At 40.5% G+C, this 27,582-nt stretch overlaps 1 protein-coding gene across 5 annotated transcripts in view; it reads left to right on the forward strand.

Annotated features, from left to right (window-relative positions):
* Positions 1-27,582, forward strand: part of ABCA12 (ATP binding cassette subfamily A member 12) — a 604,574-nt gene that overhangs the window by 84,738 nt on the left and 492,254 nt on the right. For all 5 annotated transcript variants that reach the window (XM_033946149.1, XM_033946152.1, XM_033946153.1 and 2 more), the window contains exons 2-4: positions 3,481-3,574; positions 19,128-19,272; positions 20,547-20,638. In XM_033946149.1, the coding sequence (XP_033802040.1) occupies positions 3,481-3,574; positions 19,128-19,272; positions 20,547-20,638 (331 nt within the window). The remainder of the gene's footprint in view (positions 1-3,480; positions 3,575-19,127; positions 19,273-20,546; positions 20,639-27,582) is intronic.

A 27,582-nucleotide genomic window follows, 5' to 3' on the forward strand; every position in this document is an offset into this window, starting at 1 on the left:
TTGCTCCGATCGTGGATGCGGGTGCGGGTGGGAGCGCGTGCGAGCGGTCGTTCGGGGTGGGGGTGCGAGCGGTCCTGCTGGGGGGGTGAATCGGGCGTCGGGCGGGGTGGGAACTATGTTTAAAAACTTTTGTATACCGCGCTCAGGCATATAACGCGCGAGGGGTATGCGCGGTACGTAAAATCACGTATAACGCGCGCGTTATATCCGCGAAAATACGGTACTGTGTTTGTCTTGTTATGTTTTACCATCCTTTGTTAACTGTGTTTTGCTATCTCTGTCAGACAATGTCCTGCCATGCCATTTTTGCTATCACCTTGTATAAATACACTTTAATATGTAGGTAAACTTGTAACCCATTCTGAGCTCTCCTGGGAGGACAGGATATAAAACCAAATAAATAAACAGTATTCTGTAATTAATTTGGACCTCTGCTGATAGGGAATGCTAGCTTAGCATTCAGATTTTTTGACTCTAAACATTTAGCACCATTTATAGCAGGGGCATCCAACCTCGGCCCTCACCAGGTCGGGTTTTTAGGATTTCCCAAAGGAATATGCAAGAGATCTATTTGCACACAATGGAAGCAGTGCATGCAAATAGATTTCATGTAAATTTATTGGCGAAATCCTGAAAACCGGACTGGATTGCGGCTCTCGAGGACCGACATTAGACAACTCTGACTTATAGAATTCCCCCCTTACTGTGCAGTGAGTGTATTAACAGCACAAATATACTTCCTGCCTCTGCCTGCCCCCAAACATGTATGGTTAGCTCATGAATTAGCATGCATTAACTGTCATGCTAGCATGTTAATGGTTAGCCATGTGCTAACAGTTCCAACGTGCAAATTCACATGCTGTTTTGGTACACAGGGTTTAGAAGATAGATATGAACAAAATGAGCTAAAACAGAACTAAATGTGACAAACCACTTTTCTATGACTCATCAATTGTGACAAACCACTTTTCTATGACTCATCAATTGAAGTAATACACTTGGTTCCCTTCCTGTTTTATATGGTATTGTACAAGGTGCCACTGAAAAGTTCTCAACCCAACCAATAAAGTTGGGGCAGTCTGCATTGAAGGCTATGCGCTTAGTCTAGTGATTTTTCCACTTTTTTCATTCAATTGGAAAAATATGGAACAAACAAAGTAGAAAATTGTCGGACTAAGTACATAGCCCTTGATGGAGATCGCCTCAACCTTGTTGGGCTGAGAACCTTTCATCGGCCCCTTATTTATAAGTGGAGGTTTCTAGGCAGTGAAAAACCAAAAGGCACTAAGGCCCTAATTCTATAAATGGTGTCTACCAGTAAGCACCTAAATCAAGGCATCTACCAGGTTTTTAGTGCCAGCCAGAGCATTGTATGCGCTGCTCCAATGCTCATAGAGTTCCTATGAGTGTCGGATCAGCACAGAGCATACAGTGTGCCGGCAGGCCCTAAAAACCTCTTGCGCAGTTTTGTAAAAGAGGGGTGGGGGAGTTTAAATTTTTTAAATTACTTAATTGGCACTGATAATTGCAAATGCCATTAAAATACAATTTTAAAATATTTAATTTGCCGGTAGGTGTGATGTAGGCATCTACACCAAGGTGCTTACTGACACTTATCCAAGAAGTAGGCATGGTTAGGGGCAGAGTTTGGGAGAGGATTGAGGTAGGCACTGGTATTTTAGGCCAAGAAAATCCTGGCCTAATATATCGATACCTACGTTTTTGATGCCTACTGGCACCTAACTTGACTTAGGTGCCATTAGGTATGATTCAATAAACAGTGCCAACTTTGAATGACATGTGGTTGGCGTCATTTCCCTAGATGCCTACTGATTTAAGCACCATTTATAAAATTAGACACTAAGATCCCCAAAGTATCTTTTCTTTTAAATTCACTTATCAGAAGGGTGGAGAAAGTTGAATACAGTAGACATAGAAACTCTTGACTGTGATATTATATAGCCCTGCTGAGCATTGTTCCAATGGTAGTTTCTTATTACCTTGGCCACTATCACATATTACTACTGAAAACAGCCGGGCATAAAAAAAGAAAGATTAATTTTATTTGTTTCCAATAAAAACTGTGTGGATTCGTAAAACATACACACAGCTTTTCATGTCATTGAGGAAAACAATGATGTGAATTTATACCATGAAAGCATAATTGGCATAAGGGGGGAAATTCAATTTGCAATATACTGATTAATATAGTTTTAACAAATAGAGATTACAATCCTAAAGAAGCTATCCTAGGAGCTTATCGGTCTCTCAGATGAATCATGTTTTCTGTTAAATACTTAGCCCTTTCCCCTCTGTTTAGCGTGTAGTGCGGTCTTTAGCGCCGATCACAGCTCCGACACTCATAGAATTCCTGTGAGTATCTGAGCTGTTACTGCTGCAGCAGACACTATAAAATGCACTACACTTTTGTAAAAGGGGGGGGGGGGAAGAGTTATTTGGCATTGTTGCTTAGAAGCAACCTGTGTTTCAAAGCTCTTATGGGAGATCTGGGGAAGCTTCATTATTCCATCCAAGACACCGTTTTTGTTCAGTTGCTGAATAGCTCAGGTAATGGTAGAAGAAAGATCCTCCATAGATGCAGAACGATGTCCACGCATAGGTTGTCTGGACTGTAGGGAGCATGAGGTAACATCTCCCAGCTATATTTGCGTACTTTTTCAATGACGATATTCCCTATGTGTGGGCGAGTATTGTCATGAAGAATGAGTGGCCCAGCCAAGAGCAACTGAGGTTGGGTTTTGTACATTTTTCTGCACGTTTTTTTTGCAAAAAAATCACGATAATATACTGCTGTGACACTTCTTCCACATGGAACTTTGTCTGTGATGATGATGCCTTCATGATCATAAGCAAAAATCATCATTTGTTTGACTTTTTGATTGAGCTCGTCAAATTTTTTTGGTCGTGGGTAAGATGGAGCTCTCAACTCGTTGAACTGTGATTTCAGCTCCAGCTGGGAGGTATTACCTCATGCTCCCTACAGTCTAGCCATAAGTCCACCAGACTTCGACCTTTTTCCAAAGTTGAAACAACCTATGCTTGGACATCATTTTACATCTCTGGAAGAGCTTTTTTCCGACGTTACCCGAGCCATTTGGCAACTGAACAAAAACGGTGTCTTGGATGGAATAATGAAGCTTCCCCGAATGTTGGGAATCGGTCATTGTAAAGCAGAGAGACTATAGGGAGATTAGCGCGCACTAACCTCCGCGCTATGCAGAAAATACTAACGCCAGCTCTATGGAGGCGTTAGCGTGTAGCGTGCGTGGCAATGTAGTGCGTGCTAAAACTGCTAGCACAGCTTAGTAAAAGGAGCCCTATATTAAAGGATTGTAAAGAAATACTTGAAAAACAAACAAACATGTAAATTAAAAAAAAAGTGCATTATTTATGAAATGACCCTTGTATATTGTATTGCCAATTTGAGTAATAAATTATTACTTTGGATTTATTTTACAGGTATTATCATTTATCCTGATTCTCTGGCCTGTATCTATTTTTTCAATATTGGCTATTACAAGAACTAGATTCCTCCCAGAACCCATGCATAATTGTAAGTAATTGGGATGTCTCTTCTCTTTTTTTTTTTTTTTTTCCTTCCAGTTTTTCTTTTCCATGTTCAATTATTTAGTACTTGGGTAACTCAATCATTTTTCTAATGGATTATATAAACCAAACTTTAAACCACCAGAAAGCAGAGACAGATTTTTCCATTTTGATTAAATTCACTGAGAGTTTTAGAATTTCTCTATGCTGGAGATACCATAGCTACTTGGGATTTCAGGATAAGCACAATTAATATATCTAAGGTAAATTTGCAAACATTAGAGACCTACTTTATATAAATTTATTTCAATCATATTCCTTGTAGATGCCTTGAAAACCCAACTGAATACATGATCACCAGGACAGCCCTATCCTAAAATATAATACTCATGATGTTTTTATCATGAGTAATCCTGGTGTCAGGCACCACCCACCCTTTTGGAGTCGGCCTAGTGATAACAAAAAATTCTCCATTTCTGTCTGTGAGCACTCCAACTATAGGACCACTCTTTTGTTGCTTGAGCTACACTGACTTCAACGTATCCTCTACAACAGGGGTGCCCAATACATCGATCGCGATCGACCGGTAGATCGGGAAGGCAACGCGAGTTGATCGTGGAGCCCATCCCGGGCTCCGTGACAGACTTGTGTTGCCTTCCCGATCTACTGGGCCGATCAGCCTTCCTCTTCCCGACGTCCCCCACCTCCGCCCCAAGCTCTCCCTGCAGAAGCATTGGACTGACCAGCATTCCTCTCCCCAACGTTAATTCCGATGTCAGGGAGAGGAAGTTCTGGGCCAGCCAATCGCTGCCTGGCTGGCCTGGAACTTTCTCTCCGATGTCAGAATTGACATCGGTGAGCGGAATGCTGGTCAGCGTGATGCTTCTGCAGGGAGAGCTTGGGGGGCGGTGGCTTGGGGGCCTGTTCCCTGATGGCCATGGTGGCACACCTAGTGGCTTGGGGGAGGGCAGGGAGAAAGAAAGAAAGGGAGCAGGCAGGGAGACAAGAAGGGAAACAGAAAAAGGGGGCATAGACAAAGAAAGAAAGAAGGGGGCATGGAGAAAGAAAAAGTTGGGGGAGGTAATGAGGTCTGGAGGAGAGGAAACATACAGGAGGCTGAAAGAAGGGAAGAAATATTGGATGCACAGTTAGAAGAAGAAAGTGCAACCAGAGACTCATGAAATCACCAGACAACAAAGGTAGGAAAATGATTTTATTTTCAATTTACATTACATTAGGGATTTCTATTCTGCAAGTACTTTGTGGTTCAAGGCGGATTACAAAAGAATTATCAAGGATGTATTACAAAAAGATCTTACCAAAAAGATATCTGGTCATTTTCAAAGAGAATAAGAAATGAGTATGGCAATTTAGTAATCAAAATGTGTCTGTTTTGAGAATTTATATCTGCTGTCTATATTTTGCACTATGGCCCCCTTTTACTTAACTGCAATAGCGGTTTTTAGCGCAGGGAGCCTATGAGTATCGAGAGCAGTGCAGGGCATTCAGCTCAGCTCCCTGCGCTAAAAATTGCTATCGCAGTTTAGTAAAAAGGGAGGGGGTATATTTGTCTATTTTTGTATGGTTGTTACTGAGTTGACCTCTTTGAAAAAACCCCAGAATATGAATGATAATTAACATTTTCTCTGCCTTTCAGTATGCTTTGTGGTTTTTTTAAAAATTTTATTATTGGTAGATCATTTTGACTTGATCATTTTAAAAGTAGCTTATAAGCCCAAAAAGTGTGGGTACCCCTGCTCTACAATGTCACCTAGATCCTTTTCCTGGGCAGTGACTCCTAACACAGAACTCAGCATCACATAGCAATAATTTGGGTTCTTCTTTCCCATGTGCATCACTTTGCACTTGCTCACATTAAACGTCATCTGCCATTTTGATGCCCAGTCTTCCAGTCTCACAAGGTCCTCTTGCAATTTTTCACAATCCCCCTCTTGTGATTTAACAACTTTGAACAACTTTGAACAATTATGTTAAAAAGCAGCGGTCCCAGTACAGATCCTTGGGGAACCCCACTATTTAACCTTCTCTATTGAGAATATTGACCATTTAAACCCACTCTCTGTTTTCTGTCTTTCAACTAGCTCTCAATCCATAAAATGATATTACCTCCTATCCCATGACTTTCTAATTTCCTCAGAAGTCTTTCATGAGGTACTTTGTCATAAGAACATAAGAAGTTGCCTCCACTGGGTCAGACCAGAGGTCCATCCCGCCCAGCGGTCCGCTCCCGCGGTGGCCCATCAAGTCCGTGACCTGTGAAGTGGTTTCTGACCACTTCTATAACCTACCTCAAGTTCTATCTGTACCCCTCTATCCCCTTATCCTCCAGGAACCTATCCAAACCTTCCTTGAACCCCTGTACAGAGTTCTGGCTTTTGAAAATCCAAATATAAAATATCAACCGGTTCACCTTTATTCACTTATTCATTCACTGGGCGACCAGAGAATTGGATAGGGGGAGTGAGCTAGATTTTAGCAAAGCCTTTGACAGTGCTCCACAAAGACGTCTAATAAAAAACTGAGTACCTTTGGGATGGGCTCCAAAGTGTCTGGCTGGGTCAAGAGCTGGTTGAGTGGAAGACGACAGAGAGTAATGGCTAATGGAGATCACTCTGAGGAAAGGGATGTTACCAGTGGTGTGCCTCAAGATTCTGTTCTTGGGCCTGTTCTTGTTAACATTTTTATAAGTGATATTGCTAAAGGGCTCTCAGGTAATATTTGCCTCTTTTGCAGATGATGCCAAAATCTGCAATAGATACCCTGGATGGGGTTAATAGCATGAAGAAAGACCTAGTGAAGCTTCAAGAATGGTCTGAAATATGGCAGCTGAAAATTAATACTAAGAAATGCAAGGTTATGCATTTGGGCAGCAAAAGCCCGAAGGAACGGTACAGTTTAGGGGGTGAAGAACTTATGTGCAATAGAGAAAAGCGGGACTTGGGTGTGATTGTATGTGATGATCTTAAGGTGGCCAAACGGGTTGACAAGGTGATGGCAAAAGCTAGAAGGATGCTAGGGTTCATAAGAAAAGGTATGACCAATAGGAAAAAGGAGGTATTGATGCATCTGTACTCTGGTGAGACTTCATTTAGAATATTGTGTACAATTCTGGAGACCACATCTTTAAAAAGATTTTTTTTTTTTAAAAGGATGGAATCAGTCCAGAGGAAGGCTGCTAAAATGGTGCATGTTCTTCATCATAAGGTGTATGGGGATAGACTTAAAGATATTAATATGTATACTTTAGAGGAAAGGCGGGAGAGGGGAGATATGATTAAGACATTTAAATACCTACATGGTGTAAATGCGCATGAGTCAAGTCTCTTTCATTTGAAAGGAAGGTCTGGAATGAGAGGGCATAGGATGAAGTTAAGAGGTGATAGGCTCAGGAGTAATCTAAGGAAATATACAGAAAGGGTGGTAGATGTGTGGAACAGTCTCCCGGAGGAAGTAGTGGAGACAGAGATGGTGTCTGAATTCAAGAAGGCATGGGATAGGCACGTGGGATCTCTTAGAGAGCAGAAGAGATAATGGTTGCTGCGGATGGGCCATTTGGCCTTTTTCTGCCATCATGTTTCTAACTCTTCAAAGAAATACAGTAGATTGGTGAGGCAAAATTTCCCTTGAATAAAACCATTTTGACTTTCTCTCATTAAATCCATGCTTACGTATATGTTCTATTATTTGTTATTTATAATGGTCCTTACCATTTTGACTGGTACCATCATCAGACTCACCAGTCTATAATTTCCTGGATCACCTCTGGAACTCTTTTTTTAAAAAATCGGCGTCACATTGGCCACCCTCCAGTCTTCTGGTTCTATGCTAGTTTTTAAAGAAAAATTAGAAATTACTAACAATAGCCCTGGAAGTTCATTTTTCAATTCTATCAGCACTCTGTGATGTATATTATCTGATCCAGGCAATTGGTTACTGTTCAATTTGTCAAATTGACCCATTACATCATCCAGTGTTAGAGATTTGTATGAGTAGTATAGATGTCCTGACTTGGACATCTCTAGGCAGGCTTGTGTGTCCTTCCTAAAAAGCTGTTCAAGGTATTATTTGTGTTCTTTTAATTCTGAGAAAGGAGAAGGGCTCCCTGAATTTCCTTTCCCAGGCCAACATTTCAGTCAAACATACTGGAAGAAAATGCATATTCAACTCTGATTCACTCTTGCAGGCTAATATTTTATAAATACTCAGAACCTCTTTAAGGCCAAACTCTCTATGGAAACAGAGAATTAAATCACAATTGTAAATATGCATCATGTTCCTGTCTGAAAGTAATAAATTTTACTATATAGGAGACTATCATTATCCTCCAAGTCTTTTCAGGACAAGAACATAGTTCTTTCTGTTCAGAAGGCGTCTGCATTGTGTGATCTCATGTTTTGTCATGAGAGGCAAATTATCTTTATAAATTCAAGAGATTTAAACAATTTTCCTTAATGCCAATCCCTTTTAGCCAACAAATGTCTTATTGCATCAGCAAATAAATTCTTGTAGAAACGCACAATAGACACGGAGTAGTACTCTCTAGACCTGTAAACTTATTTTTGTATGTATAGTGATGGTTACTGGTTCCCACTAAGCTGAGTGGGAGTCTTTCAACTATACTTCTCCCTCCGTATTCGCGGTTTCAGCATTCACGGTTTCGATTATTCACGATTTTTTTAGCTTGATGGCTCCTCCCCCCCCCAATTACATCAACTTGCATAGAGAAATCGCTGATTCCAAGCATTTACAGAGAAAATTGCCAATTCCCAGCACTTTCTTCACCGTGTTTTTTGTCTCTCCTTCAGGAACAGGCCAGGTCTCCCACCATGTTATTTGCAGTTTCACCATATTCACCATGGTTTTTAATAGAAAACAGCAAATAACATATTAAAGCGGTTCTGTTAATCCCCTATCACTGCGAATACGGAGAGAGAAGTGTATATAGTTGTCAGAGGAGTGGTGTTTCACTTTCACATTTTCAATAGTGAAAGACAAGCAAGCTCTGCAGGATTCCAGAGAACCTGCTTATCCCTAGTTGAAAACACAAAATTGAACCCCTCCCCCAGTGGTGTAATAAGTTGGGGGGCAGGGGGACAGACCACCCCAAGCACCATCTTAGTGCTGAAATCTCTTTGCCCCCTATGCCATGCTTGTGCCCTCCCTTCCTCCTGTACTGCTTTATGTCTTCGCCAGTGCGAGCAACTTCTCCGGCTTGCTGCTTGTGCCGGCCTAGGGTTGCTAGATTTTATGATTGTAAAGTCCCGACATCCTAGACCCGCTCATCTCCGCCCCAGATCCCCCATTCCCCTCCCCCCCCCCACGCTGCCTACTGCCTGACACGATTGAGAGGAGGCTTTTCAAAACCCAGACATAGTGGAGTACATGTCCGAGGAAATCCAGATGTCTGGTAATCCTACGCTGGCCTGACTTCCCTCTGAAATCACTTCCTGATCGTGGGGCCAAGAAATGACAACAGCGGGAAATCCAATGCTGGCATGAGCAGCAGGCCAGAGAAGCTGCTTGCACTGTCGAAGATGGGGTAGGGTACAAGGGTGGGTGGGGAAGGAGGAGTGCATGTGGAAGGAGGAGGGGGAGGAGAGAAGGGTGCAGGGGGGCACCACCAACCTGGCGCTTCCTACCCTCACTGTTCCACTGCCCTTCTCTCCCCCCCAACTGGCAGCAATGCAATTGGAGAATTCCCATTCAGCTTAGAGGGAACAGTGATGATGGTAACAATGGATGCGTGGGAATATAGTGAAATTGTAAATTCACTATCATGTACTAGAGGGAGCTTTCAAGGACCTCTTATTAAATGATTTTATGAAAATGGAGAGGATGTAATAATTACAACATTGGTGCAAACTTTCTGCACGCTGTGGAATTTGCACTATAATGAAAGTAAAAAGTTCCTTCAGGCTTTGGATATGTCGATTGACTCACTGAGATTGTACCTCTCTCTCTATATTCCATTGGAAAATACATACGTAGTTTTGGATATTTCAGAACTAAGTGCTTATTGATGATCTTTGTCCTCACTGAGCTCCCAGTGCTACCTCTTCAGTTTATGGATAGAAAAATGTGTGCCGTTGAACAACACGTATGTTTCTGTGTGTAAAGAGGCAATCGAAGCCCTACTTTCCATGGGCCCTCTCTAGAACTCCATATCCCCCCTTTTACTTTTTTGAAAGTGTGCTGAAAAGTTCTCAGACCAACCAAGAAGAGAATGACATGGTTATGGTTCAATCAATAATCAGAAACCATGTAAAAAAAAAAAAAATTTGTATCTCGCTTAGTAAAACCAAATAAGCAATTTATCAAAGTCCAAATAAAACTTGAAACTTTCTGCAATTTGGCATTTAACAAAATAAGAGAGCACACTTTTCAGCTACAGTGGCAAAATAATGCTTAGAAATTAGGAAGTTGTGTGGTTGGGCTGAGAACTTTTCAGCACCCCCTCATATTGGTGGTGATGCCATGCCCCGCCAGCCAAATAACTACAGTGCCTCTGCTCACCACTGTTTTCTTCCTGCTCTGAGCATGTGTGAGAAGCCTTGACATGCTTGGAGCAGAAAGGAAGAAGGGGGAGCATCGGCACTATAGAAATTTGGCTGGTGGGATTCAACATACCCTAGTAAATACTAAAAGGATGTTGAAGATGAAGAGTGAGGTAAATTGGAAACAACCACAGTGAAAGGACACCTCACTGTTTTGGGTTCAATCACAGGATTGCGAAAGCCTTCAATGTCATTCACATCAAAATATGTGTTAAACCAATTTGGGTCTCTTCACAGCCTCCTGTTGTTATATAGTGTATTTAATTACTGTTGTTTGACTTTCTGTAATTCTTTATATGAAAAATAAATAAAGACTATACAACAGTAAGAATTCATTTTTTTTACTTATCCTTTTATTACAGTGTTCTAGTGTGCCCCGACGGGACCCGTTTTGCCCGAGAGGGCTATTTCAAGGGTTCATGTGGGAGCTCATTTTCAGCATCCTTATTCTTAGCTCTAGCCCCAAAGAACAAGGATGCTGAAAATGAGCTCCCACATGAAACCTTGAAAAAGCGACATAAGAACAGAAACAAAAGATAAGTGCCGATTTATTAAGCTCCTAGTTTGTCGTTATTTTAATAAGTTGCACGTTATACAGCTCTTTATCGTTTGGCACAGCAACAGCACTTAAAAAAAAGTCTACAAGCATAGCTCGCAGCTCGATGGAAGATACCATGTTCCTGCAATAGCTGATTTAAAAACCTTGAATAATCAGTGCAGGCATCTGAGAGCTTAGGAGCATTCTCTTACGATTAGGTTATTAAGTCCTATTTCCTATTTTGTTTGATATAGAAACAGGACTCTGCAATAAGGTCACATAGGGGAATTACCTGCCAGAATTTTAAAAGCTGTAACTCCTAACTTAAATTTGAATCTAACTTCCAAAGTTAACCAATAGAGTTTACTATAATATGGTTGTGAATGCTCAAATTTCCCTAAACCAAATATTAATCTTACAGCTGAATTTGAACCAATTGCAATTGATAAGAGATTTAGAACAAATAACCAATACCAAGTTGCAATAATCTATTCTGGACAAAATCAAGAACTACACCAAGATCCTAAAAGATTCAATCTATATTTTCTTATAGATCTCAATTTTCTCATGATCAAAAACATTGTTTAACCACAATTTATACATGATAACACATGGACACGTTTATATCTATTTTTATCCCTAAAATTCATAAATGCAACACCAGAGAAAAATCAATCCCATCTATTACAAATGGATCATTCTTCCACTTTCTGAAGGATTTTCTTTTAGCTCTAATAGCTACCATTTAGTCTTCTTTCCTCCTTTTTCAATACATGGAATACATTATATCTGGTCTGGGCTTCCAGGATGGTATTTTTGAATAACATCCATGCCCGTTGTAAAGTTGTGTGTAGATTTGATGTATTCAAAAACTGTGTGCATAAATGTTAGGAATGTCCATGATCCACCCATGCTCATCCCCGCTTAGTGTGATTCCATAAGGTGTGAGCAGTAGCGCACCAAGGGGGGTGGCGGGGTGGCGGGGGGGGGGGGGAGGTCCGCCCCGGGTGCAAGCCATAAGGGGGTCCTCCCGGCCTTGGTGTTCAATCCCCACCCCGAAGGACCGCTAGCCCCCCCTGGCCTCCCCGCCCCACCTCTGCCGCGGTCCCGTCCCTCCTCTGACGTCTGAGGAGACAGACAGGCAGGCCTTCAAAGGGGGAACAGGCCTTCAAGGGGGGGGACAGGCAGGCAGGCTTTCAAGGGAGGGATGGGCTTTCAAGGGGGGGGGACAGGCAGGCAGGCTTTCAAGGGAGGGACAGGCCTTCAAGGGGGGGACAGGCAGGCCTTCAAGGGGGGGACAGGCCTTCGGGGGGGTACAGGCATTCGGGGGGTGCAGGCCTTCAGGGGTGGGATGCAGATCTTTAAGGGGGGGACAGGCCTTCAGGGAGGGGGGCCCTGGTGTAGAAATACATGGAGGGAATGGGGGGGGTTCAAAGAGACGCGCATATGCCGGACTTTGGGTGGGAAGAAATAATGGGTCTGAAAATAGAGAAGAGGGAGAGAGATGATGGACCATGGTTTTTAGAGAGGGAAGGAACAGAAAGGGAGAGAAGTTGGACACAAGGGATGGTATGGAGGGGGGAATAGAAATACTGGATAGGAGGGTAGTTGGGAAAAGAAAGGGAGAGATGATGGACCCTGGGGTGGTGGGGAAGGAGGGAGAGATGCTGGATGAAAGGGTAGTTTAGAAAAGATGGATCTGTGGAGGGAGACGAAAAAAGGAAAGATGCCAGACCTGGGGAGGGAAGGGAAACGGGGAAGACAGAGATGGCAGATGGATGGCTAGCATGCAGAAAGAAGGAAGAAGGAGACCCTGGCAAGCAAATTATCAGAAGACAACCAGAGCCTTGGACCAACAAGATTTGAAAAATAACCAGACAACAAAAGGTCGAAAAACTAATTTTATTTTCTGTTTTGTGATTACAATATGTCAGATTTGAAATGTGTATCCTGCCAGAGCTGGTGTTAGACCGCAAACGTGAGCTAGGATTTAACAAAGAGAGGAAAAGTCCTTTTGTTTCTTTATTTTACTTACACCACAGCGCCAGTGTGGTTAGGAGAAGCCAAAGGGGGGAGGGGGGGTGAAAAAGCTATAAAATAAACCCACCAGGATGTTTGAAAAAAACCCAAAAAACACCCAATTGGGCAGGAAAGTTGAATCGAAAAACCAGAAATTCAATAGGCTGAATCGAATCAAAATTTATTTTTTTTTCTTGAATCGAGCAGCTCTAGTTTGAGCTACTGTCTTAGACTTTAGGACATGGGATTGGGGAGAGATGGCATCCTCAGTACTTTATAATGCAAGTGAAACGAGGATTTGGTCAGACTTTTGAAGGGTCTGCAGAAGAAAAATATTGTATAGGCCGGGGACATGAGACAGCAGGAAACGGGAACTTTTCTTCCTTCTGTTTTTGTGAATGGCAAGGCTGAGGATGTCAGAGAGTTCAGTTAAAATATGTGCTTTATAAGAAAATATAATAATGTGTTTTATAAAGTTTATAAGCATTGCTGGCCTACCCGGTGAGGTGTTCCTAATGGTGGTGGTGATGGTGGTGGCAGCGTGTTAGTGTGTTGAGAGGAAGAGATGGTGTGAGAAATTCTGCTGAGCAAACTCTGGGCCCATTTCCACCCCCCAGTTAGTCCACTCCATTCAACTGGTTCACACACTGAGTGGGTCTTTGGGTGTTGTGCCTGGGTAGTTGTTTTGGGATCTCTTCCAGTGGTTTGTCAGTATCTCCTTGTGGTCCAAGGAAGGAAACTTTGTTAACCTTAGCATTGACCTTCAGAATATGTTTGTAACAGCGCTGCTTGCGTGGCATTAGGCTATGTAGTGATCGAAAGAAAAAACAGACCTTTGCACATTTTTGCACTATATGGTGGGTGTATGAGGAGATTCACATTTCCTGCACAGCTAAGTCCTTGTGAAGTTACCTTGTTCTTTCTGTATTTGACATCTAGCAAGGTCTCTGTTTGGAAGGAAAGATCTAAGCTTAAAAATGAAGTGGCCAGAAATTATGGTAAAAGCAGATAGCGTTGCTGATTTTAAGAAAGGTTTGGACAAATTCCTGGAGGAAAAGTCCATAGTCTGTTATTAAGACATGGGGGAAGTGTCTGCTTGCCCTGGATCGGTAGCATGGAATGTTACTACTCTTTGGGTTTTGGCCAAGTACTAGTGACCTGGATTGGTTACCATGAGAATGGGCTACTGGGCATGATGGACCATTGGTCTGACCCAGTTAGGCTATTCTTATGTTATGTTCTCATCTTTAGGGGCCTTTGTTTTCACTTCTTATTTTAATGTATTTTTTTTCTGGGAACTTATCAGTGTTTTTTAGAATGGGAACAAAAATGGTAGAGAATTAATGTGTGTGGAATGGGGGGGGATTTACTAATTTCTTCAACTAAATAATTAAATCCACCTCAACCAGACATAGGAGAGCTCACACACCATTCATACACCCTCCGACCAAAATCGTCAAAAGAAAAAAAACTGTTCGACAACCTCCTAACACTTGACCCCCAACTCTACAAACTATTGACCTCGACCACAAACTACAAAACCTTCAAAAAAGAAATAAAAACCCTTCTATTAAAAAAAAAAACATAAAACCGAACTAACACAATCAGAACTGTCCTAAGCATCACCTGCAACTATTCCATATGTACTTCTGATGTCATGATAATTCAGACATAATTTATGTTATGTTTGGAATAATGGTTACATATATGAGGTTCAATAAAAGAAAATTTTCAATGCACGTTTCTATTATGACCATTTATTTTTCATGGTTATTACAAAAAATATTTTTTTACATGGGGGGGGGTGTCAAAAAATGATGGGCCCCGGGTGCCACATACCCTAGGTACGCTACTGGGTGTGAGTACCTTTTTTAGAATCACTTTTTTTTGGCTTTTAGGCCCAAAAGTCAGTGCCAGCTAGAATGGTGCTTTGCACAATTCTGTAAAAGGCCTGTAACTTCTAATGAGTCCCAATTAGCATCAATTAGGTGTTAATTGCTTATCAGCACCATATATAGAATTTAGGGTTAAGGGGTAGATTCTTTAAATGGTGCTCAGAATTCGGTGATGAAAAATATTGGCGCTAACAGTATTCTATAACAGGTGCTCCTGGATTGACACCCTCTATAGAATAACGTGTAGTGCCAAGATCCATGCTGAACTCCTGGGCATGAGGAGTTACACCAACTGAAAGCAGGTATAAATTCTGGGTGCAGATCCGCATTATTCTATAACTTTGTGTGTATTTTGAAGGCATGCCTCTGACCTGCCCACCCCCCTCCTATGGTCATGCTGTCTTTGCAGATCCATGTGGAAATACTTAAGTGTTATTCTATAAATGGATGTCTTAAGTGTGTTTTCATAGAGATCTGCCATGTCTGCCCTGCTTTGGTGACTTGTATCACCACAAAAATTCAACATGGGAGTAGTGCTTGTATGTGCAAGTTTATAGAATTAGGAAGTTACAGTATACCTTTTAACTAGATAGGATATTTTTTTTGTGGTTAATATATTGACATACATTTTTAAACATAAAGGGTCAAATTTTATAAATGGCATCCCGATTTTAGGCAGCAGTAGGCATCTTATCACTGTCTAACCAGCCAATCGGGACGCATGTTTTAGAAAAAACCTACCTGAGGCAGGCGGCCTACACTGTGGGCATTTTCATGAGTTTAGGGAGACACATAGGAACACCTAAGCTCGCCCAAGGCTGGGCATGGGTGTGGTTTTGCCCAGAAGTAACCTTGGGTGAGTTTAAGCAGCCCTAGGCATCTCCTTAGAACTGCGACATATATCTGAAATGTAGGTCATTTAAAACGCTGGTCTACATTTCAAATAGATGTGGCCTCTGAGCTGATAATGGCAAGGAAATATCCTGCTGTGATCAACTGAGCAGCCGCGGCAGAAACCCCCCTCCCCTTCGAAGTTGGCCGGTAGGAGGGAAGCCCTCTTCCTCCTGCCAGAACTCCCCCCTCCCCGAAGTAAGCCAGACAGGAGAGATGCCCTACCTCCCCCCCTCGACAGCCCCCAAGGCTCAGGCCTCCCCACCCCACACCTCAACTCTACCCTCATATAGCACATATGTTTTCATACTACAGGCAATTTTGGAAAGACCATTTCCATAGTTAAAGCATTGCTTTACTCATAAAAATAGATTTTGAAAATTGCCTTCTAAATTAGAAAAACAGATGGTCAAGTGTTGGTCTCATGATAATATTACATTACATTACATTACATTAGTGTCTTCTATCCCGCCAATACCTTTCGGTTCTAGGTGGTTTACAAGAAGAGTTGGCCTGGGCATTTCCAGGGAGAATACATGGTTAATAAATGTAGTATGCATCAGGATCTGTGGAGGGTCGATCAGGTTTAGTTAGATCATTTGACAAATTTCTTGAATAGAAAAGTTAAATTCTTTCCTGAATGTTTTGTAGTTGGGTGTTATAGTCGGCAGATTGGAGAGGTGGCGATCTAGTTTCGCTGCTCTGGTGGCTAATAGTCCGTCGTATATATATATTTTTTTTGCTTTGTATACGTTTGATTGAGGGGTGGGTAAAGTGTGCATGAGTTCTCCTTGGTCTGGATGTGTTTTTCCTGTTTAGGCGGTTGCTCAGATAGCTTGGTCCGTTTCCATTTAGGGCTTTGAATAGGGTGTTGCGGTTGCTCAGATAGCTTGGTCCGTTTCCATATAGGGCTTTGAATAGGGTGCTGTAGAATTTGTATTGTATGCGTGCTTGTACTGGGAGCCAGTGTGAATCTCGGAAGGCGGCGGTAATGTGGTCATTTTTTTCAGCGAGTAAATCAGTCTGAGAGCTGTATTTTGGACTGTTTGTAATTGTTTTAGCATATTGGTTGGACATGACAGATATAGGATGTTACAGTAGTCCAGGAGTCATAGGATTAGCACAAGTACCAAGAGTTTGAATTGTTCATTGTTGAAGTATTTTTGCATTTGCCTTAGGTTGCGCATGGTTGTGAATGCCTTCTGGATCATTTTACTGATTTGAAGTTGCATAATGCAGCCTTTGTCTATCTTTATTCCCAGCAGGTTGGATTGCATGGGGTATGTGATGGAGTCTATTTTTAGGTTTGCTATGCTTGGGGTTTTGTTTTTTTGTAGAAGTAAGAAATTGGTTTTGTCTTGATTCAGCTTTAATTTGTGGTCTCATCCATTTTGACACTGTTTCTAGTGCAATGTATAGTTTATTTGTTGTTTTGGGGTTGGTTTGGTCGAAAGGCAGGAGGATGGTGATGTCATCTGCATAGCTGTATGAAGTTATGCCTATTTCATCTAAGTGTGTGCCAAGTGTGGTTATGTAAAGGTTGAAGAGTGTTGGAGATAGTGGGGAGCCTTGGGAGACTCCACAAGGGTTGTTCCAGGATTCTGACTGTTCCTTGTTTGCTTTAACTCTGTATTTTCTTGAGCGGAGGAATCCTTCAAATCAATTGTAGACTCTGCCTGTGATTCCTATTGCCTCCAGTGTTCATAGTAAGATATTTCCAGTGATTGTAGTAGGATGTTGTAATCTACTAGGTCAAATGCCGCTGTGAGATCGAGTTGTATGAGTAGCATTTTTATGCATTTACTTAGGTTGTTTGGCTGTGTCTAAGAGGGAGACTAGTAGTGTTTTCTGTGCTGTAGTTGCCTCTGAAGCCTGATTGTGAGGGGTGGAGTATGTTGTGGTTTTCTAAGTATTAGGTGAGAAGTTTTGCTACAAGACCTTCCATTAGCTTGATGTAAAGCGGTATGGAGGCTATAGGTCTATAATTGGATGGCTGATCTGTAGCTCTCTTTGGGCCTTTCAGAATAGGGGTTATGATGATTTTGGAGAGCTCTTGTGGAAATTGGCCCTCTGTTAACATGTAACTAATCCACCGCATGAGGTGGGTGCAGAATTTAGTGCTGGCTGCTTTTAACAGATATGGTGGGGGGAGGGGGGGCAGTGGTTGAGGTCGCAGACTGCATGATTGTATTTGTTGTAGAGTCTTTCTAGGTCGAGCCATTGTAAGTTTGGGAATTCTAACCAGTTTCTGTCTGCTGCATAGGGCTCTTTTTCTATGGGTGGTGGTGAGATTTCATTGAGATGGCTTGGGGTCCCGGTGAAAGTGTTTCTGGCTTAGATTTTGTTTTTGACCAGTTTGTTTGCTGTGGGGATAGGGCCGTATTGGTGGCTAGGTAGGGTTTGGTGTCTGTGAGTTCCTTTAATAGTTTGAAAATTGTTTTGGTGTCTTGGATTTCTGTGCCTATTTGACTGGTGTAGTATGATTTTATTTTTTTCTTTTAGCTTTTGTTATTATCGTTTGTTCAGTATTCTCCAAGTTGTTTTTGTGTGTTCTTGGTTGTCTTTTCTCCATTCTCTTTCAAGACGTCTGCGTTGTCGTTTGAGTTGTAGTAGTTCGTTGTCAAACCATTTGTCTGAGCATCTGCAGATTCTGGTTATTCATATGTCTCACAAACTTTATTATATGCATTTCAAATTCATCAAAAATAAAGCTTAGAAACAGAGATGCATAGAAAAATGAAAGCAGATAAAGACCATGTGGTCTATCAAACCAGCCCTTCATGCCATCTTCTAGCCCTTCCTCTCCCTTTGAGATCTTATGTACTTGTCCCAAGCTTACTTGAGTTCAGGTAATAACCTTCATCTACACAACCTCCACTAGGAGACCATTTCATGCATCTACCACCTTTTCCTTAGGTTGCTCCTGAGTTTGTCCTCGTCCACCTGTTTCCTCATTCCAGAGTTTCCTTTCAGTTGAGTCTCACCTTTTGTGCATTTATGCCTTTGTGGAATTTAAAAGTCTCTATCATATCTTCTCTCTGCCACCTTTCTTCCAAAGTATACATATTGAGTCTCTCCCCATTCGCCTTATAATGAAGACCACTGAACATATTAGTAGATACCCTCTGAACCAACTCCATTCTTTTTATATCTTTTTGAAGATGCAGTGCAGTCTCTTACATAGTACTCTAAATGAGGTCTCGCCAGAGACTTTTATAGACTTTTTCCTGCTTCTTCTGGCTTTTGTCATGCTTCTTCTGGCTTTTGTCATCACTTTTTAAAATCTGTTGGGCCACCTTAAGATCATCACATACAATCACCCAAGGTCTGCTCCTCTTTCAAGCTGTACTGCTCCTTTGGGCTTTTATAGACCAAATGTATGACCCTGATTGATGTAGATTACACAAAACAGCAGTGCTCAGTGGTGATAACAGAACACTCAAATGAGATAGCAGTTACCAAACAGTTTGTAGAATGTATTTTTTCACTGAGAACGAGTAAGACATTTGCTTTTAACTGCATGAGTTTTTTTTAATAATTGAGTTTATTTCTAGATTGCTTCATCAAAACTTACTTGTCGCTGATATTGGTCTCTGTTATGATACAAAATTCATTACTATATATTTATTTCATGTTTTATAGGTTATCTTGCACCTCGAAACCTCCAGAGTACAGGTCTATTTCCATTTCTTCAAACTTTTTACTGTGATGATTATGCCAGGTGTAAGACCAAATCCTATGTAAAAAAAGCTAGTTCAAGGATTTATAGGAAATCATCTGGCAACAGGTAAAGAAGTCTCACTCTGTTTCTCATTATGTATGCATTTTTGACATAGAGGGCCATTTTGGATAAGATGCCTGTGTCCAAATTTGAATGTTTCCTGCAAAATGTCCAAATTTGAATAGGATGTCTAAAATTTATTTATTTATTTATTTTTTTAAATCACCTACTTGGACATTTTAGCTGCCAAAATGTCTAGACTGCCAGGATATCAAAATTTATTTACCATTTTTGACTACAAAAAGGTTCAAGTGGACATTATTTAGACATGGGAAGGGACAGCATTATAATGGACTGACCACACAGACATGCCAACAGAGCAGTGTTTAAAAAAGGGGTTAGTGCCTTCCTGCCCGATATAGGCGCGTGGCTTCTCAGTTCTCAGTTTTCCACGAAGCTAACAAGTTTTTTAAAAAAAATTTTGTTCATTTTTTTGCCTTTGCCTTCCCACTCATGCGTATATTTTATGAGTATTCTTTATACTCATATTTCATACGTGTTTTAGTTCCACCATGACAAAGTGGTGCTTCGCACCCATCCCAAGTTTCTTGCAAAGGTCATCCCTAATTCCACCTTAATCAATCTATTGTACTTCCACTATTCTTTCCAAAGCCTCATTCTCATCTTGGTGAAACGGCTCTTCACACTCTAGACTGCAAAAGAGCATTGGCCTACTATTTACAGAGAACTCAGTCTCATAGAACATCTCCTCAACTTTTCGTCTCCTTTGATCCTAACAAGTTGGGACATCCAATATCCAAGAGAAAGATTTCCACATGGTTCCACACTCTTTTCAGTTATAGTGGCAAAATAACGCTTAGAATTTAGGAAGTTGGTTGGTTGGACTGAGAATTTTTCAGTGCCCCTTCGTATTATCTTATGTTATATTATATATATATATATATATATATATATATATATATATATATCCCACATAAGTAACATGCATAAGTCACCTTTGTCCTATGTCTGTCTTAATTAAATTGTAAGCTCTTCGAGCAGGGACCGTCTCTTGCATGTTTGCTGTCCAGCGCTGCATGTATCTGGTAGCGCTTTATAAATAGTAGTAGTAGTAGTAGCAGCAATGTAGTAAATGCTGTTTTAACAAACACATAAAAGTTGTTAACAAATACTTACACGCTTAAAGTTTTGCACAGGGACCCTTTTTATGCAAGGGCAAAATAACCCAACACTAGCTCATGTTGATAACTTTCCCTTTTAGTAGTACAAGGATATACTTTCTCATCTGCTAATATCATATTTTGTGTTTCCTCTTCAAGCATGGAAGAATCTCCACATACAGATTTCAGCAATGCAACAAAAACTACATTAACAACTTTGGTGGAAGAACATACTTTATTATACCTAGAAGGTGAGGTTTCAAAAAACAAAAGTGCATTACCAGGTACCCTATGTATGCTTAAATAGTAAATCATCAAAATGTTTACATTAAGCTAACTTTTTTTTTAGTTCAAAATTTTTATTGTAGAGTTGGGGATAATACAAACATAACCAGAAATATCTGGGAAAGTACAGTCAGTAAAAAAAGTGGATGATAAAACCAATACTCATTTCACTGTACAATTAGCCCGTAACAATCAAACAATCTCAAGCGAAGTTATAGAGAGGAGGCTAAAATAGAATATGAGAGAAGAAGGAGGAAAGGAAAATAAACGAAAGAAAAAGGATAGTTGGAGAAGGGGAAAGAGAGGCATCAGGAGTGATCAATTACTTAGAATGCATAAAACGATCCAAGAATTTCCATGGTGAAGGTGGATAAGAGGGTCGAAGAGACAATCTGAAAATACAGTGTTATTCATAAGCATAAGATTTGTACTTATTATAAAGGCACAATGAGTTCCACCAGAAGGTATAGTCCAATAGAGTGGCTGATTTCCAATTCTTAAGAATATGCATAATAGCTGTTACAATCATAGCATCAATCAGTTTGGAAGAGCAATCTGAATAAGCAAAACAAGGGTGTTGAGAACAGATAATAAGCACATCAAAAGTTAAGTCGCAGGTGCAAGATGTGATATTTTGAATGGTGGACCAGATGCGAGATCAGAATGATGAATATCTTTACAATGAAATAGCATATGGTCTAATGTACCATCCATTTTAAGACAATGCCAACATTTAGGATCTGATTTGAGTTTGGCCTTCCACATACGAAACGGAGTTCAGACAGCATGCCACATAACATAATACATGGATTGTGAAACTCTGGAAGACATCAAAGGTCTATTCGTCGCTGTCCATAGTAATTCCCAGTCGATACCTTGAACAGGTATAGTAAGCATATATTCCCAATGTTTCATGGACTGAGAGCTGAAAGTGTAATGGTGATCTCGCAGAATATGATAAAAGGTAGATATCGCCAACGTTGGGCAGTGTTTACTGAGGCTTTGTCATCAAAGTGTAATGAAATTCCAGATAGTGCGGAAATCAGAAGAAGCCATTGAAGATGGCAATGCCCAGGTAGTAGATAAAGAGTACATAATGAGGAGAAGGGGATGATCGAGTCCGATGTTATCAACTGATCCACTGTCCAAATTCCGGCCTTTTGCCACTTTTTCCATGAGAAAACTTTACCATTGTATTTAAACTTTGGGTTATTCCATAATGACTTATCAGATTTATTATATATAGAAATATCAGCCGCAGCATCCAGACGTCATATAGCATGTTGAGTTGCACTCAGTAATGTGTATTCCCTCAATTGTATAGGAATATTTAGCATATTCAAAACATATATAGGATATGGAGAACAGATAAAATGTTCCATCTCAAGCCACGAGAGAGAATCACATGAAAGTTTCTTCTTGAACCAATGAGCACCATATTTAGCCAAAGAGGCAATTTGATATAAGTTAAAATCAGGGAGGTTCATACCCCTGCGGGCTTTAGAAGCAGTTAGTTTTGTGAGAGCTATGCGAGGTCTTTTGTTGTTCCAAATAAATCCTGAAAGTTTGTTATTAATCCATTGAAATAATGATTTGTTACATTGTGATGGAAGCATAGATAGAATATATGTAAATTGAGGGGCCAAGGACATTTTGATGGATGCGATTCTTCCCCACCACGATAGGAAGAGGGGAGACCATTTTAGAAGTTGTCTGTGTTATCAAACTCTTTATCTTAGACACATTAAGAACCATGACAAAAGAAAGGTCTTTATGAATTAAGATACCAAAGTATTTGATGGCTTCCATTTAAATGGAAAGCGAGACAATTCTGAAAAAGTGATGTAATCATTTAATGGAAAGATTTCAGATTTTTCCCAATTGACTAAGTAGCCCGAGAGCAGGGAGTATTCATTAGCTATGTTAATAATAGCAGGAAGAAAGTTCAGAGGGTCTCGAATAAAAAGGAGTACGTCGTCGGCGTAAGCAGTGAGTTTGATTTGTCTGAAAGTGGTAGTAATACCTTTGACAGTGGAGCATTGACGGATTGCAGCTAGAAGAGGCTCGAGGGCAAGATTAAATAATAAGGCGAAAGAGGACAGCCTTGACTTGTGCCTCTATGTAGGGAAAATTTATTAGAGAGGGAGTTATTGATCAGAATACGGGAAGAAGGTTGCCAGTATATTGTTTTGATCCGAAGTTATACCAGTGAAGAACCCGTTGCAGGAATGGCCATTCAATTCGATTAAAGACTTTTTCGGCATCAATGGCCAAACCTACAACAGGATCCCGAATAGATTTAACATGTACATTAATATGGTGGAAGAGTCTTAAATTATCACCGATGTAGCGATTTTTGATAAAGCCAAGTTGATCTTTATGTATAAGAGAGGAAATTACTTTAAGTCTCAAGGAGAGAATTTTGGCCCAAATCTTATAATCTGAATTCAAAAGAGATATAGGTCTAAAGTTTTTAACAAGAGTGGAATCCCTATCCGGTTTAGGAAAAACTATTATGGTGGCTTCAGCGAAATTTAAATTGTTTTTCAGGAGTGTGATGTAAAAAGTTGTAGTAGTTAAGCAGATGAGGGGCCAGAAATCATGAAATTTTTTTTAAGAATTTGTTAGTGAATCCATCATATCTGGGTGCTTTGTTAGTAGCCAAGGAGGAAATTGCCATTGCAATTTCTGAAGAGGAAATAGGGGTGTCCAATTCCTCCCTGGAGGAATCGGTCAATTGAGGATGATCAATGGTATTTAGAAATGAATCAATTGCTGAATCCGGCGAGGAGAGTTCAGACTGATATAAAGTAGTATAAAAATGTTTGAATTATGAAGAAATCAAATCTTTAGTAGTAACGGTTTGACCAGAGGAGTTTTGAATGGACGATACATGAAGTTTCTTTGATTTCGTCTTCAGATACCGAGCTAGAGGTTTACCCATAATATTATCACCTATGTAGTGACCAGAGGAATGAATGAATAAGTCTTGTCGAGTTTTATAAGAAAGAATGGAGTTATATTCATATTTAAGTCTTAGGATCTATTGATAAAGGGATGAGTTATTTGTATGAGCAGACATGTGATTGAGCTCCAGCTGTTTAATGGAGTGTTCGAAATCTTTCTGTTTTTGGAGCTGGAGTTTCTTTTTCCAAGATGAGAATTTGATCAGTTTTCCTCTAAGAGAAGCTTTATATGCTTCCCATATGATAGAGGGGCAAATTTTGGGATCAGTAGAATTCAAAACGAAGAATTCCATTGCAAAAAGTTTGATTTTTTTCAGAAATCTCTTCATCCAAAAGGAGATGATTGTTGAGTCTCCACGAAGGGATATAGGAAGACACAGGTGAGATAACTAAGTGGAGAGATAATGCCGCATGATCAGTAAGAGTAATCAGGTGAATGATAGCATTAGTTAGTTTTTGGGTTAAAGAGGGAGAAATAAGGAAAAAGTCAATTCTGGAGTATGTATTGTGGGGTGACGAGAAGTAAGAATACTCCCTGCCCTTCAGGTTTAATATTTGCCAAGGATCAACAAGGGAAAAATTAGTTTTGAGATTGTGTATTTCCAGTAGTGATTTAGATTTAGACGGTTTGCATGAGGATGATCTATCAAGGAAGAGATCTTGGGTTTGATTGAAGTCTCTTCCCTATTATCAATAAGCAAGATCCAAACTCCATCAAAATAGTTTTAAGTTCTCTGAAAAATTCAGGATGGTCCAGGACGGAAGCATATATGTTTAGAAAAACAAATTCAACTGAGTGCAACTCAACATGAACTAAACACCATCTTCCCTCTGCATCTGTTCTATGAGATAGAATTGAAATAGGTAATTTATCACTAAAAAGAATGGAGACGCCATTCATCTTACAGTGTACTGGTGAAAAAAAATGTGATGAATAACCTTTTATGCCCAGTCTGGACGCAGCAGCAGAGGGAAGATGTGTTTCCTGAAGAAAAACTACATCTGGGTGCTTACCGGTAATAAAATGCAATATCTTCTTCCATTTGATGGGGTGATTTAGCCCTTTAACATTGTGGAAAAAGACATGTAAATCAGCCATTGTCAAAAGCACAATCAATAAAATATAACATCGTAGAAATAATGCAAGTATCTTTAGAAAAGAGATCACTCCTGTAAAGTAGAAAAGATAAGAAGAAGTATAAAAGAAAGACAGAAAAGCCAAGCATCAGAACACAAGGCATGGTTAATGAAAGAACCATGCTATTGTGCATAGAACCTAACAGTTTGTGGGTGTACCTGCAGTGACAAGTGAGAGGCACAAAGAGCAACCAGAAATCTCCACACCTTCAAATAACATATGATAAAGATGGATCTTCAGGTGGGTAGATAAACGAGCCCTGTAATAGAAAAAGTTAGAGCACAATACATGAAAACAGTTAATGCATTCTCAGAGATTCAAGGAAGGTGCAGAGTTCCTCAGGGTCTGAATACGAGGTGGTGTGATTTGTTATATGTCACCTTTTTCCTGGCCAGGTACATGAGGCTGTATTTTGCACCAATATCCTTTAACTCTTGGCGGTGGAAAAGAAATGCTTTCCGTTTGAGCGCAGTGGATTTGGCCAAATCTGGAACAATGAAAAATTTTTGCCCTGATGTAGTGGTTGGGGATGTGATTTTGCAGCTGTGATGATTTGAAGCGCATGCTGGAAACGGAGAAGTTTTGCCACAATGGGCTGTGCTGTAGTTAAGCGAGGAACTGGCTTAGAGGGCACACGATGCGCCCGCTCTATTTCAAGTGGGACTGAGAAAGTAAGGCCCAAGGCTTTGGGCAAAAAATCTGACAAGAAAGCTGCCGTGTCAGACCCTTCCGACGTTCTCAGGTAAGCCGATGATCCTAATGTTACTCCTCCTACTGCGATTTGATAGATCTTCCAAGTTGCGTTGAAGAGAGGAGATTAGCTTATCTTGCTTGTCTATCATGGAAATTTTCGATTGAAATGATGCGGTCTGCTCTTCAAGCGCATCGATGCGGTGTCTAGCATCAACAAACTGAGCATTTAGCGATTCAATCTCCACCCTCAAAAGCTTTGTTTCCTCTACTTGTTCCTGCATAATATGCTTGACGGAGCGCATTTCCCTGATCAGGATGTCTAGTTGTGTGTCTTCATGCTTTGACGCCATTTTGTCCGGTGAGTCCGGATCAGTTTTAGGCCTTTTTCCACCTAAAGGGGCAGGCAAAGTCCGGTCCCCTTTGTTAGTTTTTGGAGGAGTCATGAAGCTTAATGATATGAAGCAGATGAAGTTATCGGGGGATAAAATAATCACCTGAAAAAGCCGCAATATTCTGTAAATAGAGGTCAGTGTGGAGGAGTAATTATCCCATGCGTCTGTTCATCGTGCCTTTCAGGCTCCACCCCCTAAGCTAACTTTTTAAAATAGAATTATTGGAACACTTTTCAGGCAGGGCTGGTAGAAGAATATTAGTTGCAATATTCAAACCTGCAACCTTCTTCCTACTTTCCCTTTAGTTAACCTTTAGGCTCGTTGGACTGTTTGAGATTTTGGTAACACCGGACAACACATTTTTCCAAAAGTTTTGCTTCCTTAAAACAAACTGGTGATTATGATAGACCCCTTCAAAATAAACACAAGATATAATTTCCTACTGACTATATCATGTAGGAATTTTGAGAAACACGATGGTATCTTTAATTGACTATAACATGTTTTAATGCACAAAGTTTCTGATACGCTGTGATAGTTTGCCCTGGCTAAAAGTATTTTCCTGCTGATTTTCATTTGTACTCGGTGTCCGGTGCATCTCGTTGCAGTGCCCAACAATAGTCAGCCTGCTTTGATGGATTCCAGTTGCCCTAATATCTTTTTTTCCAAAGTGGCAATGTCCTGGTGAAACCTTTCACCATGTTCATTGCTGACTGCACCATGATTTGCGGGGAAGAAGTCCAAGTGCGAATGTAGAAAGTGCATCTTCAGTGACATGTTGCACTTCATGGTTTTGTTTGATCTAAGAAGTTTGTCATCCAGTTGAATATAGTTTGGTGCTCTATAACTGCCAAGAAAATTCTCAATGACATCTTTGAATGCTTTCCATGTGATTTTCTCTGGCCTGACTTAACAGATCTTTAAATCTCTCGTCATTGATGATGTGTCTGATCTGTGGACTGACAAAAATAGCTTCCTTAATCTTGGCATTAGTTATTCTTTGAAATATCTGTCTTAGATAAAGAAAACTGTTGCCTTCCTTGTTCATTGCTTTTGCAAAATTTTTCATCAGTCCCAAGTTTTCTGTCCTGGAACCAAATTCTTATGGAGTTGCTTGTTCTTTTGAATGTAATGCAACTCCTTAGCACAGCTGTCCCATTCACAAATAAAACGACAGTACTTGCTATATCCAAGCTGCATTCCAAGTAGCAGACCTACTTTAATATCCCCGCAGATGTTCCAGTTGTACTTTCTGTACTGGATATGCTTTAACAGCAGTTCCATGTTTTCATACGTTTCTTTCATGTGTGCAGCATAGCCAATAGGTATCGACGAGTAGACATTGTCATTGTATAACAAAACAGCCTTGAGGCTTAACACTGATGAATCAATAAAAAGACGCCACTCCTGTGGGTCATGCGTACAACCCAAAACTGTGAACAACCCTTCAGTGCAGATACAGAGATTTTTAACCAGTGCAAAGAAAGACAGAAATTTTCATACCTGGCGAGAGCAAACACCATTCCTGCAGTCTTGAACCCAATAATTCTACTTTTGCTTTTGACAAACTTAAGTTCCTGACCAGGTTATTTAATTCTGACTGTGTTTATAAAATGAAGCTCACCAGACATACATGGTTCAAAATCAGGATTAATGTTACTGTCACTGCTTGGCTGGAGCATTACAGATTCTTCGTCAATTTCGTTTAAGCTCCATTTTTC

Source organism: Geotrypetes seraphini, chromosome 5 (assembly GCF_902459505.1).
Source record: "Geotrypetes seraphini chromosome 5, aGeoSer1.1, whole genome shotgun sequence".
Lineage (NCBI taxonomy): Eukaryota > Metazoa > Chordata > Amphibia > Gymnophiona > Dermophiidae > Geotrypetes > Geotrypetes seraphini.